The 15,662-nt window shown below is 36.4% G+C and overlaps 1 protein-coding gene across 1 annotated transcript in view; it reads right to left on the reverse strand.

Annotated features, from left to right (window-relative positions):
• Positions 1 to 1,339: 1,339 nt before the first annotated feature.
• Positions 1,340 to 15,662, reverse strand: part of ATP6AP1 (ATPase H+ transporting accessory protein 1) — a 50,146-nt gene continuing 35,823 nt past the window's right edge. Inside the window, exons 7-10 of the mRNA XM_005420937.2 lie at positions 13,522 to 13,763; positions 12,880 to 12,933; positions 6,865 to 7,105; positions 1,340 to 2,046 (exon numbers count right to left, since the gene is read on the reverse strand). Coding sequence (XP_005420994.1) covers positions 1,837 to 2,046; positions 6,865 to 7,105; positions 12,880 to 12,933; positions 13,522 to 13,763 — 747 coding nt within the window. The 3' untranslated portion in view covers positions 1,340 to 1,836. The remainder of the gene's footprint in view (positions 2,047 to 6,864; positions 7,106 to 12,879; positions 12,934 to 13,521; positions 13,764 to 15,662) is intronic.

The raw sequence follows: 15,662 nt of genomic DNA on the forward strand, positions 1-15,662 counted from the left end.
GGAGATAGAATCCTAAGCTAGGTGGCCTGGTAAAGCCCTCCTTCAGCAAAAGGAGAGCTTTCCAACAAAATCTTTTCCAAATTTTACTGAAGCTAGATAAAAGTCCTAAGAAAGCTGTTTTCTATGAATCAAGTCCTTTGCATAGCCTTTCCCTCTTCTAGCAATAGTTACATGACAATTATGTCAATTTTCCATCATCAGATTCATACATCTTGCTTCAAAGGGAGAATTAATAGACCAAGTCCAGTTGTCTCCTGGCAACTAATTTGTGCAAAGGAAATATGCCTTTCTAACACACAGGTTCTGTGTAGATCAAATGCATTTTTTGAGGTTCTGAAAAGCATTTAGGAAAAATATTACAGCACAGGAGACACCTCTACTAGTTATATGACACTTTCCTTTTGTTTTACAGGTCAGGATTGAATGATTCAGAAGGAATACCTTCAGACAATATTTAATCTATACTTTGGGCCGCATAATAAAAGTGTGACACCCAGAAATGATGGATAGAAACTACTGTCTGTCTAGTTAAATAGTAGATTCTATCTTTCCTCTGTATCCTTGTAGTATGACAAGGATCAAGATCAGAAAAGTTAGAATTTTTCTCATTTCACAAATGTAATTTTGTCAAAATGATATTTTTGAGGGTTTTAGCTACCAATTGAACATGCACAGTCATAAAAATATTCCAGAGGAAAGAATAAAATTCTGATTTTTACCATTTTTTACCATTTTACCATTGCTCTTTTACTATTTCCTAGTTCTACATAAAATTCAGTAATTCTCTCCATAATCAGATTACCCAATTAGAAGATACAGTGTTTCTATTAATTGCAGAAGAATAAAGAACACTGTGAATGTTTTCAGGCTTTTAGAATCACTGAAATGACCATAAAATGCTCAGACTTAAACAGTACATTGACACAGTGCTTCTAATGATATTATATAATATTACTTTTCCTTTTTTTTATTGTGAACTTCAAAACATTTCCAAAGATGCCTGGAAAATGGAGGAGGCTAAGAAAACTACCTTACCTCTGTTAAGATGCTGTCTGAACCAGCACGTGGAATCATAATAGGTTCTCAACTTGAAAATTTGCATTCATTGCCATGACACCAAATCTAATTTTGTGATCAGTTTGGACAAGGACCTGTCTGCCACTGAATGACCTCCCATCAGCTGTCCATTGCTAAAGCAAACACAAGTCAGCATTACTCAACACAATTCTCATAAGTGTAAAGTAGCAGTAGATGGAAGCTAAACCTTAATCTACCCACTTTCCTTTGTGATACCACATCTGAACAAAGTGATATATTTTGAAAAGACTCCTCAGGACCATTTATATAGTGACTTATACTTTATTAGTTCTGTACATTTGTGGATGTTTTACTCAAGAGAAAAAATTTCAAAACACAGTTAAAATTTCTTAAGATGTAGCATCATCCTGATGCTAAAGAGCCTTTAGAGAGACCAGTATTTTTAATATATAATTTCTCACAAAATATTTTGTCCTTCCCCATTATCTGTGTTTTGGTATGTTTTCTTTGCCAATAGAAGCTAGTCTGAAGAAAGTTTTTAATGGTCTTTCTAATAGCCAGAGAGAGTAATCTACAGTCTCACTTCAGAACCTTAACACAAAAAGCTGTTAACAAATGATTATTATAACAGATACAATTTTTATCATTGCTAAGCACAAGGACCATTTTTATATGTAGTTTCATTATCTGGTTTTCCTATTTATCTTCTTAAGTTAAACATATTTTGAAGTAAAAAGGTTATAAAAATCATAAACACCAGGCTGGGAAAAGCCACAGTGGCATTAAGTCAACCCATGGCTATTCTGTCTGAGGAACTGATAGAGCTGGACCTTTGGGATCATCAAATCTGTTGTTTGTTGTGAGCTGCATGATCATATGGATGCCATAGGTCAGGATCCACAGTAAAATTATAGATGTCACCAAGCCCATCCAAATTCCAGGAGTGAAGAAACCAGTACAGTCACTTGCGTAGGAAAACTGGTTGTTTATAATGTTGAAGCCTTGAATCTGAAAAAGAGAAAAGGCAGATAGAAGAGTGCAATTAAGCATAGTCCTTACTTTCAGGATATATTTGGTAATGACAAAATCCCACAGCTTTTAACTATAAATCATACTCTCTGCTCATTAAAAAAAGAGAACAAAATTTTCTGCTAATCAATTTTCCATATCTCCTTTTCACCCAGGCAATTAAAGATGTAGAATCCATTTCTTTGGTAAGCAGTAGGTTCTCTACTTCAGAAATTTGTATTACTTATAGAAGTGAAGTCCCAGAGCGGATGTGTGGTCAGTTTTCTGCATTCACTGTATTCTGATCAGTATTCTGTATTCACATAATCAGTATTATCAGTATTTACTGATCATCAGCTCTATGACCACTTCAGAACCAGGAAACTCAAAGCACTCAAAGGCATAAGAGTTAAGGCTTCTCAGATCACGAGATTTGTTGAAATAGTCTGAGAGTTTTAGCTAATAGCTCCTTGACAGACAAAATTCCTAGAACCTACTTTAAAACACATCTAATAAAGATGACTTTTTTTGGCTGAGTTTTAGTGAGAGTTCAAGGAGGAAAAAGTTGCAAAATCTTTCTTCCTCCCTCCTTGGAATTCAAAGGCTCAAAACAGAAGAAAAGGCTTGCTTTACTGTGGTATGGGATATGTGTTGTCTATTAACTTATAAAACCTATATAAACTTTTCCAGCAGTTAATAAAGTTTGTAATATCTCTGATTTGGCTGAATTCACAATGTCTACCACTGACTGTCCTCCGACCACATTATTTTCCTCAGAAAATCAACCAATTTGGAGATATATTCTCTGTCTAGATCCCAATTGTATAAAAATACAAAAAAACTGAATGCCTTTGAGACCAATGACTTCGTAGAAATTTTGTTCAAACCAATCAAAGGATTAGAAAACTATGAAGAAAGCGAAGACAATCCCCCTCCTACAAACATGCACATAATGGCAGAGGCACTGATTCCTTTAGAAGGAAGGGAACAAAACTGATGGAAGAAGAGGAAGGAAAGAATTAATCTGATTAATTTTGATTCATTCTTAAATAATTTTATAAAGAAAAATTATGAATGGAATTCTTATACATTTATAGAATCTTTGAAATGGGTGTGTAAGGAAAGCAGCAAATGTCAAAAACCCACTGGCAAAGAAACAACATGTTAAAAATTACTATCTTCCATAAAATATTATCAAATAATTTTTAAAAGGATTATTTTATTTAAATCACTTCTCTCACCCAGCAATAAGCAAGAAAGCAGAAGATCATGGATTTCTACTTTTATGTGTTCTTACACCATGATTATTCTATGATTTACAATAAAATAAATGGAAAGCCTGAGTTTATGTGTGGTAATAAAAGAGTTTGTACTTCCTAGGAAAGGTGTTGGTACAAACCAAACAAATCTATCAGGCAACAAACCCTTGTTTACACCAGTAAACACTCTGGGTTTGTATTCAGCCATGGCTCATGTCCCTAATGTTCATGTAAATGTGTGTTATGAGCAATGTCTGTACCTTCCAGAATGGTGATTAATAAAACTGATACCATGTGAGGAACTAAAGGCTCTTTAGATAATGTGGAGGTGAAAACAATTTTAGCAATTTAACCTTTTAGAAGAATCTTTCCAAGTCAAATCATGGTAGCTAACTCACAAAGACTCTCTGCTTTCACCAAAGGTACTCAGACTTCTGATTAAAGCAGGATTAGTGAACGCAAGCTGCAGGGCTGGACAACTATTTGCGCAGCTTTGGAGAATACATGACTGCAAAAGCCTTTGCTTGTTAAGCCACTGCTTTGACCACAAGTGAGAATGTGAATAGGAGTTGTGAAATGTAGTCTGAAAGACTTATTGATAATAAAAACAGACAGAGGGTGATGATTTATGTCATTTGTGTTCAAAAAATGGATTGAAATTCTGGAAAACAATACATATTTCATACCACATTTATAAGGCCTCTCCTAAGTATTTAACAGGTATATTCAGTTCAGAAGGGCTTTGCCACTCCTGATTTAGAGCCAGAAATACTGAAATGTATTATTTCAATTCTAGTGGTCTTATATATTTTTTGAAACAGCATGATGCTTATTGAACCATTGAACCATGTAGGTGAAAGATTCAATTGTACATTCCTAAAATGCTATATCTACTTTTAGGGAGGAGATAAAAAATATGCTGGGTTATTTTATTGTTTTTTTGAAGATTTATCCTTTCTGTGGGGGTGTTAGATACCAGGCAAAAAATGAAAATCTCAGCAGCATATATAGAAAAGTTAAAAGTACTTAGATGTAGTTCTCCAATATTTATGAATACAAAAGTCTTTTGTGTACAGGTCTTTTTCCAGTGGAAGTTTTGATTTTGGTGTTTAGACCAGTCATTTGTCTTGATTATACAAGTCTGTATTTACTGTTAATTTTTAAATATTTTGAATGTAGATTTCTCATCCTATGGCCTATGACAAAAGCTTCAAGTAAAATATGCTGGGTTTATGGCTCTTAAGTGCACAGCAAATGTCTAATTTTTAAACTTTGAGATATTTTAGCTACAAAGAATCAAAATATTCTTGACTTTGAAGTTTTTGGCAGTTTTTCATGTGTTTCAAAGTACTTCTGAAACCCACATACTAAAGAAAAGCAGTGCTTTTGCTGGCAGCGTCCTCTTTAACTTCCTTGACAAATATGAGATCCTCAAAAACACAAAAGGTATCATGGTAGAACAACCATTCCTGTAGCAGCAACAACCAACCAAACCCCCACCAAACCCAGAGCAGTTTAGGTGCTCTGCAGAGGTCTGGTGACACCCTGGGCTGTGACCATGCCTAACCAGCATCCCACAGAGCTTCTTTTAGATGGTAGTGAGTGAGGCAGCTCCAGAACTGAAGTTAAAAGCTACACCTGTTCAACCTTGCCCAGGAACAAGCTATGCAAGGCTTCCCTGTGCAGCTGTCGTTGTCCCTCTGTTGCTGTGATTCAGCTTCCAGGACCCAGCATTGCAAAGTGCAATTGTGCCAGTTTGGTTGGCATTGGATCCTGGTTTCTAACTCATTGCATAACATTGACATGAAAATCATGTTTCTCAGTTTCAGGCACAAGATTTTGTGCTGGCTGCAACTACTGAGCACATCCTACATGCTTTTTTCACCATGCAATAGAGTTTGGGGGTTTCTAAACCTTATGCAATAAGACTGATAAAAACATCACCTTTCAGTATGTATCAGTGGAATATACCTGGAAAAGTATGATCTAGGTCAGAGAGAACCTGGAAATGAGCCCAGGATGGTGACCTTCTGTTTTCTCACATCACAGAAGAATATCATACTGGGAGTTTTTGGGTTGTGTTCTATGTTTAGGATTTGATCAGAGAAAAAGCCCTTTCTCAAGAGGAACTGGAGTTTCTATTATCTGAACAGTGGAAGCAGCTGCTGTTCCAAATCAATAAGGAAGGTGGGAAACCACTACTTCTACTCTTGGTTAAGACCACAATGAAAGGATGCCTACTAAGGTTGGAGCAAGGCCTATTTAAGCTTTAAGAAGGCAGTAATATCAGTGCATATAGAAACTGACAGGAAAGATAGGTGGTAAGCATACGCTTTGTAATTTCATAAGTCATGTCCTTTCATATCTTAGTGATGTGAAAGCCTAACTCCAAAGAGTTTACTAGGAAAAGTACAGTTGCATGAACTATGGTGTTTACAGACCTTTACAAAAAATAACATCATAAAGAACCTTCACAACATTGGTATTTGATGCAATATTGTTTCTCAAAAAATGGTGAGACATGATATTGGAACTTGTGGAAAATAAATGTAAGCACCAATGCTCTTTCTGTGAGATTTCCATTGCTTAAGCAGAAGTGTCAAGTCTGGAGTCAGATTATTGAGATTTGGTTTTTTATCAAAATTATAAATACAATTATATCAGCATTTGTATCCAGTTATTGTGGGGTTAGCTCCTGTTTGACAAATGGAGTACAGTTTGCAATTATTCCTATTATTTTCATTATATCTTTCATCAAAGAGATCCCTTAGTGAAATACTGTTTTAAGATATAAATGTTGTTATGCTTCTCTTAAGTCAAGAGCAAAGCTCAAAGTCATAGTAAAGATGTAATCATCTACACCTCACATATGTAGTCTTAACTACTACTAAATAGTAGTAGTTGAGTAGTTGAGTATTAATAGTAGTAGTAATTAATAGTAGTACTTAAGTATTAATACTACTAAGAGAAAAGCTATGTGTAAAAAAAAAAGCCATCTGCTTTCCTTCTGGGCCATGCAGGAACTAGTACCATTCCTGATCGAAGTCCATGGCAAACCTCCCATTAAATCTACTTGCACTGGGCTTTGTTTCTCTCTGCAGGAGTACAGACAGTCCATGTCTCCAAAAACAGGAGCCACACTAAGCTGTACTTTCCTAGGTAAACAAAGCACCAAGAAATCAAATAAAAACAAAGTAAGCAGCATAAAGCCACCCACCTAAGAGGCCCCTGTTTCCAAGAGCAGCCCAATTCATTAAACAGGCATGAGGACTTAGCCATTCTTTGCCTGATTAGGCGCATTTGGTTTAATTGGGTTTTCTTTCTGTGGACAACTTCATAATTTTGTTTTTCAAAGCTGTACTTTCATGTTTTCCTTGTTCAGCAACTGGCGTCTTGTTTACCCCTCTACTGAATAGCTCACCTAGGGGAACAGCTTTTCTTTTATGTTTTCCCTCTGGCTGGAATGAAAGTAAGGGCATTATGAATGTGTGTCATTCACCACCTACAATAGCAAGTAATAGTGCTTGGAGTTATCTCTGAAATGGCAAAGCATACTCACTTGCAAATTGGAAATGAAAACATCCCAATTTTTGGCCTCGTTGGATGGATCTCTATCCAGCCTTGCAGGATAGAGATTGCTTGTTCCCACCAGCTGACAATGAAATGAATACTCTGCAGGGGCAGAGATGCCAGAAACAATAAATTTAGCTAACTTGTCTCCATCTTGTACAATCTCAACTGAATCTAAAGTGGACCATCTTCTAGCTGAGACTTCATAGAACTTGTTGGTCATTAAAAACCTAGGAATACAACAGAGGACAGAAAGAGAAAGTTAACAGGTTAGAAGGAAAAAATTAATATACTTTTGATAAAGTAACAGATAAAGGCTCACTATTGCTGGCTGAAAACATCGTAGTTGATGAAGACATGGGCTCCCATGTCACTAAGATTGTTTCAAGTGAAGAGGTTCTGTGAATGTGTTTACTACTTACAGTTTCACCTCACAAGCACAGCTTTCTATAACTGTGACAGGCAAGAAGCAAATGCAATTTCATTCTTCAAGGGCCTCTGCCAGTGCTGTATTTCATCAGTTACCAACAGTTTATAATAAATGGAAGCGAAGCTGAGAAAGTGTCAGTAGGACTGCAGTGGCTCTGAATAAACATTTTATGGGATTTTTGGAAAATTGCTTTTCTGATAGGTATAGGCATGATAGCCATTCTAATTTATCATTGCAATTCTTTCTTAGCTCAAATGCCTAAATGGCCATTTCCTTTGCAAAGGTCTGAATTTGGCATAGAAGACAGAGTTTTCTCTCACTGGTGGGTCAGGAGGGATTGTCAGCTCTAGTTTCACCATTTGAAGTAGGCTAGGCACAAAAAACAATTTTATAATTTTGAAAGCATCTGTGTATGTGTAGGATTGCAGCAGTTTATAATCATGGAATTTATGTTACTACCAATGCAGTCTGAACAGCTCCCAGCAGACATAACTGAGAACATCCAGACATCCAGAAGTACATTCTGATCCTTTACAGATCAGGACTATGTGCTACTCTTTACCGGTTTTTACACAGTTACTTTTAGTCATTCAAGCTATTTCACAAGGAAATTATAAGCCTTTAACCTCACTGTACATTGTTTGATACTTTAACCCTTCTCGGTCTATGCATGTGTATCTCTACATAGTTTGCTGATGATTTCTTTTGATTATTGGTAACCACAAAAGATTTAGAAGAGAAATCTATTTATCAATAAATAAGACTTGCTGCAAAATGAAATATTCTAATATGTTTATCCACAATGAGTGACACTGTATGTTCACTTTAAAATTTGAAGTAATAACTTAGATGCAATTATGATTGGTTTGAAAAAAAGTATAGTCATCTTAAATGAGGCACAATATAAACTATTTATGTTCTGTAGGGTACATGTATATAGAGAAAATATTGTCTCTGTAGAGTATTGTTTATTTGTTCAAATTAGTTACTTTCAATATTGTGTCATCCACACAGCATAGAATCTAACCACAAATGATGCTTTTAAAAAATATTTATTAATAATCAGTGGCTTTTGATTCAGGTAAGTTCAGAAACGTCAAGAGTTTCAAAATCCTCAGAAGGAATTCCAGAACACAGTATCATTGAAGTAAGAAAAGGATGTTTTGTCTTATGGCATTCTGCAAGCATCAGTGAAAAAGAAAAAAAATAAAAGAATTACATCCAGTCCACATTTACAGATATATATAGAAAATGTTTTATTCTTATACAGTTACAAAATTAAATTATTGCTAGAAGAAAGGAACCTTTTCCTGATGTACAGTACAATCTGAACAGAATTTCCATGGTGCCCCAGTAGCAATGCTATAGGCACTATATTAGCACTATACTGTGTTTATAACTAGCTGAAAGCCAGTTATAAACACAGAGAAGATTACTTAAATGTTTATGACAGCCACAGAGGCTGGGTGTGGTCTGTACTTTTGCTGATAGGATGAGAAAAGTGGTAAAGAAGGAAATTCCTTTTAAACTGACCTCATGAACAAAAAGTTTTATAAGGCGATGTATGTGAGTAGAGTCTAAAATGATTTTGAAGGGAATGCTGTCTCTTCATATTACACCAAAGACTAAAATGTTGTGTTACTTGAAGACTTATGAGAATTAACATTCTAACTGGTTAACTAGTTGATCACAGTTAACTTGGTAATGAAGGCTGTTATCCTTAGCATTTTCCCAAACAACTAACAGTGAATAGCCTCCAACAAGCACACACTTGATAATGGATGTAAATATAATTCATTAAACTACAAGATAAAAAGGCATTCAAACAACAAAAATCTATAGAATTACTTAGTTTAACATTTTCTCAAATGAGTAGATAGCAAATAGAGTACATTATAGTAAATTAATCATACAGAGCAGAGAGAGAACAAAGGTTTTATCTGCAGAACTGAAAGTACCTTGGCTTCTTAAGGAAATGTTACATTCGTGTTAAACATTAGAGACAATTATGTACATTAGAGACATTATGTACTTTATGTATGATGGCACAAAAAAATTCCTGGTCATAGGCCAGGCTCCCTTTGTGCCAGATCACTGAATGAACTCTGAATGCCACCACCACTGATTGTGTCTCATGTGGCTAATCATTACAAGCAGAAGTATTTCTGAAGAGGAAGGTAGCTAGAATTACTGTTTCAAATATTCAAAGAGAAATACAACTGTTAAGCAAAAGACTTTAAAACATGTTTTTTGGGTCAGCTCTGTTCTGTTCTATACATGGAGCAACAACAGCAGTCAAGTATGTATCAATGTAAGTTTGGAATACTAATGTTGTGCACTCCCATTCACTTTGACACTTTCCCAGAGAAAATGACAGACAAGTGCTTGAACAGTTGGATCAGTTTATGATAGAACTGAGATCTTGCTTCTTCCAGCAAAGGAGTACTGCCCACTGCTCCCACTCCTGCTGCAGCAGTAGTTTACTTTCCTGACGCTATCACAGCAACACTCTACAGGCACTCCCTTACAGCCCATCTCCCAGTGCAAGTGCACCAGGATGAGTGAGACTGTGGCTCTTGCTAGAGAGAGCGAGAGGGAGGTGCCAGCTGTGTGCGTGTGCACAGGATGAAGCAGCAGTGCAGCTGTCAGTGGAGGTGGGATGTGACCAGCTGCTCTGCATGTGGGCATAGACTGGTGTTGATAAGGGGGGCAGCCTCTGGATCCTGCTCATGCTGCTGAAGTTAGAACCTACTTTACTGAAGAATAAACTGAGTTACTTGAACATGGTCCTCTCTGGAGTCACTTTCAAGAAATGCTATCCTACACTTAGTAAAAGGCCTTTACAGAGGCAAAAAATGTAGTCATGGCCCTCATCTCTTTTCCTTCCACCTCTCTGCCCTGCTTGTATCCTGTTTGTTAAGGCAGACCATGATATTAGCAAGGTGTAATCTTGAAAAAGAAATCAAATAAAAAAGAACCAGAGGGGAAAACAGGTTGCAACATATCTGTATGGATTTTAGAAGCTCTGACAAGAGACATGCTGAGATAAACAAGGTGAATAAAGTGTTAGCGAATCATGAAAAAAGTCAATGGCTTGTTCTGGTTCTGTTCCATGTATCTTGTTATTTGCATTATATAGCATGCACTGCTATATTATGGTAGCTAACAGAGGCCTAAAATGACAGCATTGTCCTATCAAGTGACAATCCAACAGAAAACTAAAAAAAAACAAGTGAGTCATTAGAACTATTGTTAATTTATAAAGGCTCTGAGGTGTTATGGGTTGATACCAGCCAGCAGCCAAGCACACATTCAGCTGTTTGCTCACTCCCCATGTTCAACAGGACAGGAGGGAGAATAGAAAGAGCAAAATGAGGAAACTTGTGAGTCAAGATGAAGACAGCTTAATAAGTTAAGGGGAGAGGGGAAGAAAGCAGTACAGAGACAGTCAGTCTCTATCTCCCACATACAGGCCAAGGCATAGTGAAGGTCCAAGAAAAGGTTACCCTGGAAGCTACTCCCTACATTCTTCCTCTATTCCATTTTATATTTCTAAGCACCTGTGACATAAATAAAAATTGATCAATTTAGACATATTTGTGTGTATTTGCTCTGAAGGTCTATTAAAACCCTGGATCACACATGGCCCAATGGAATAAATCAAATTCTCCTACGAAACGCAGCCAGCCTGTGCTACTCTTATTTACTTGGCATGAAAACATCCAGGGCCTTACCTGAGCTCTCTTTTCAAGTCCTCACCTATTGTAGAGCCTGAGTTTCTTATTCCAGCTCCAAGGGCTGTTTATGCATTTTGGTATTTAGCTATAATGTGTTCAAGCAGAGGCACAGGTCAAGAAAGACTTTGTGAATATTTCTGCCTCTACTGTAACAGGCTCAAAGGATAGAATTTTTTTTCCTGAAAAAGAAAGAAAACATGAACCATTCACCTTTTGTACTGGCATTTTCGTTTAAATTACAGTTTGTCTGCAGAGCTGCTCCAAACTTCTTCTCTCCAGATGCAACTCAGATTCATGACTGCATTAAATTTTTCATCCAATAATTAATTAAAATGAAAAGTTTTTAACAAACAGATTACTAAACATAATTCTAAATAATCTTCACCAAATCCATGTGTGCACTAACGTCACATTTGATCTTCTGCCAGCTGCAGAAAACAAAATCTAAGAGAAATGTTTCAACTGCCAAAGGATTTTGTTTCTATAGTACTGTCTCAAGGTTTGCAATTTGCCATTGTACAGTTAAGTGAAGCCTGTTGACTGCTAAAGGAAACAACACCTTTAAGATCTAGCTGTGAACTAGTTTTGAAGTACAGTGTCATGCTCCATAGGATGCTTTGTGATTTGTACTATTTTTTTGGAACTGTAATTTTACTAGAAAAGATGATATGCTGAGGCTAGCCATATTCAGGACAGATGTAGGAAACAACCACACTCATTCACACAGAAAGAGATTACAGCAGACCAGCTAAGACTTGTGCTAGGATGTGCAAAGATGAAGAAGAGAATCAGAGAATCAGAGCAGTGTTTTGGAGGGCCTCTCTCTATCAGAGTGGGAGAGGAGCACAAAAGAGCAGACAGAAGAGCATTGGAGCAGCACCAGAGAAAGTGATATTTTGGGACTTGTAGTAAAAGGAAAAACACAACTTGTGTAGAGTCTTGGTTTGAGATCAGTATCTTTTAAATGGGATCCAAGGAAAATACTTTCTTAATTCCCCATGGTGTTTAGGGAAGTACTTGTCTCTTTGATAATTTACATGACAGACCAGGGCATGCTTGACACCATCACCAAGGACAAGTCCCAGGGATCCTATACACAGCTAACTTCAATAGTTAAAAATAGTAAAAATACTGCACTAACAGCAATCTTATCTGTACAGTATGTTCTCCTACAAAGCTCTAGCTGGTTGAGGGAGAAGGGAGATACATGTCTGGTTATTTGCCACCTGTCATGATCTCTAATACTGAATATGAGTGTCTCTATGCGCTCTGAACACCACTCCAAACACATCACTGACTCTCCTCAAGACAAGTTCTTTTGGAATCCTTTTACCTTAACACAGGATGTCTCTCTTGCCATGGTAGGAGAAATATGGTCTTGTCACCATCCATGGTGTAAAAACTTTAAAACTTTTTTCACCTCTCATTAACCACAAGCTAGCACTAACAGAGTGCACTGGCAACCCACATTAGGACTCAATACAGCCCTGGCCATGCAGGTAGACTTCAACCCCTCAAAGTTTTTACAAATCACAGTTAGATTTACATGAGAGGACTATGGAATAATCCTATTAGTAAATCAGGAAGCTGCATATACCAGTACCTTATAGTATGGATGTTTGCCTACAATATTTTTTCAGAACTTTACCTGAGAGTAATAATATATTTCCTGTATAAAGACTGTACTGTTGTTTTCCTGCATTGTGACTCCTCAGAAGAGAAAGCAAATAATTAATTAAAAAATATTTTCATTTAACTTCTCCCCTTTTTTTGTTCCTAGTTCATTAACAGGCATTGTAAACCACAAAAGATCTATTTAAAATAAATCCTAAGTTACCTTATCTCTAGGCTGCTGATTCCATTCACTGGTCTTGTGTATTTTAATGACAGTCTAAGAATAAGAAACAGATTTTTAATGTTAGAGTAGTCAGCTTTAATTAGATCATTGTGACATTTCAATTTGAGGGATATATTGTAAATCAGTAGGCAATTACAAAAGTCATATAGCAAAGGTTCAGTACATAGAAAAATATGACTAAATATTTCTAGGGTTTTATTTACCCAAGAGCAGGTGCTTCAAAGTAAAAGAAAACAGAGATCATGTTTCATTAATGTACTTCTAGCTGAGTTACTACCTCATAACTGGCAATGCTCCCCTTTGAGGGGATGAAATTATAGTCTCATTAACGCCAGTGGAGATTTTTGTGATTGTGAGATCAGGCACAGGGAAACCTCTTTGGACCAAATACAAACAAACAAGGAAGTGGGGAACATAAGAGGAAAAAAATTGTGGAAACAACAGACGTCATCTGAACAGTTTTTGTGGTCTTGATTTAACTTCTTTCTTCTAAGAATACATTTTTTTTAAGTTTTGGATCCTTTAGAAGAAAACAATTAAAATAGCACTGATTTGACATAATATTTTTGAAATTTTTCAGATTTACATGTATTATGATATTAAATTTCTTATGCTACTCACGTTGTGTTGCTGTCTGAGCACTCAGAGGCAGAAATATCCACATTCTGTGCTAAAAATGTTGCGTTTGTCAAATCTATTAGAACTGAATTGTTGGCTTTGAGGCTGAAATTACTAGCATAAAAAAGGATGCATGTATCATTTCCAATGGTTACATTCAGAGGTGGATATGATGAACTTTCTTCTTCCTCAGCAGCCATTAATTGTCGTCTTAATTCTGCCACCACATCAGTTCTTCTAGAAATCTGGAATAACAACACATTAACAATTCATCCATTTCTAAGAGTAATTTCAGTTGAAAACAGACTTCACCATTCTGTACCATGAGCACCTGTTCTTCTTAAATCCTCAATCGACCTCAATAGTTGTTACTGTCTGTCTATTTAACTGGTGGTGTGGAGGCTAATGAAGCTCCCAAGGCCAGCTGTCAACATGTGAAAATAAGCACCACTGATACTAGGCAAATGAACATAAAACAATGTTGGTAGTGTTGCCTTAAGATAGTAGTGTTCATTTGTGCTAACAGATAGAAGAATTTTTTTCCCAGAAGAAAATACTGAAAGAAATCAGCTTTTTTTTTCTGCAATAACATCATGAGAAAAGTACAACTTGCTAGTTCAGGGACACTCTCCCCTTAAGGAACAGTAACTGTTTTTGCAGTCTTCATTTTAACAAGCATGAGAGCAGTCTACTAAGCCACAGCAAGCTTATTTTTAGACTCTTCTGATGGTTTCTGGAAAAGAATACCTTCACTCATTTGGGTGATGTAGTGAACATCAGCCTACAAGAGACACATCTGTTTTTAGGATATTTCCAGGAATTTAGGATATTTGCATGAATATTTAGGATATTTCCAGGAATTCTACTTAGTAAGTAATGCTTTTAAAAAATGTGCCCAGGGCATCCTTGGTAAAGCAGCCCCACAGGTATCAACAGTTAAAGCAACTTTACCACACAACAAATTTATTCTCTTTTTATCTTACTCCTCACTTCTTACTCTATTCATATCTAGAATATTCCTCCTCATTTTGATTCCCATGTCAGCTTTACAACCTTGTATGCTACAAGTGGCCTCTACCCTTGTATAACTTTAGGGTACAAGAAATGAAAGGCATCACAAAGATTACAAGGATTACTGTAATTATGTGGAGCTATTGCTGGAACTCCTTTTCATGGGTTTAAAGACAGTCAATGTTGTAACCAGTGTAAAACGACAGGTTTAATGACAGTCAGTCATTTTCCAGTCTGAAACAGAGACTATAATTTCACTTTATCACCTGCCTGTGGAGAGGAGCCCCAGAAGATTTTGTCACCTGAACGGCTGCTCTGTAAACACTATTGGCCATCTGTTATTTACAGCTTGTCTTTGCAGGTACCTCATTCTATCAGTTATGCAGAATGGGCTGCGTTAAAACCCTATGACTAAATGCTCCGGTGAAGAATATAGTCTTCCCCTCCCAGACATGCATACTTTATGAATTTCTTTTTAATTCAGTGTAGTGCCTTTTCAAATACATAAGAACAAGCATTATTTTAAATGAATACCATGTTCTTTAAAAGAAGAGGGTACAACAAAAGAAAATATTCAACTTTTGATATAAAACTTTAAATCTTTCCTTAGACTTTCCTGATATGTAATCATTTTATTTCAAACTGAGAGGAAAAGCTGAAGTCTAAATTATATCCTGTCTAACTATTGACTTTACTATGTGGGCCCCATGTATCATCTAAAGAGGTCTTTAAAAACCACCTGCTAAGAGCTGAAAACAATGCTACATTGGATACTGTGACTGGGATGACTTTGGGGATTAAGTCGAAGTATCTTAAAATAAAAGGAAAGCTATTAAAATATAATCATAAGACTACGGCTTTATTTCTATTGCTCTCTGAGCAGTCCTTTGCCATGAGATTCTTAAATACAGATTCCCTTGTCTCTCTCAGAAAGCATATGAACCAAAGAGTGCAAACCCGGAAAGAAGGGCTTTCAGAGGAAAAGAAATTCACTAGTTTGATAGGAATAGGCAGATCCATCAGGTCAATGCATGGCTCCAAGGTCGGTGTCAGTGGAAAAATATTGCGTTTGTTGACCATAGGATAATTTACTCAACATGTGGTCCAGTGATACCTGACAGAATGTACCTGTC

Source organism: Geospiza fortis, unplaced genomic scaffold (genome assembly GCF_000277835.1).
Source record: "Geospiza fortis unplaced genomic scaffold, GeoFor_1.0 scaffold195, whole genome shotgun sequence".
Lineage (NCBI taxonomy): Eukaryota > Metazoa > Chordata > Aves > Passeriformes > Thraupidae > Geospiza > Geospiza fortis.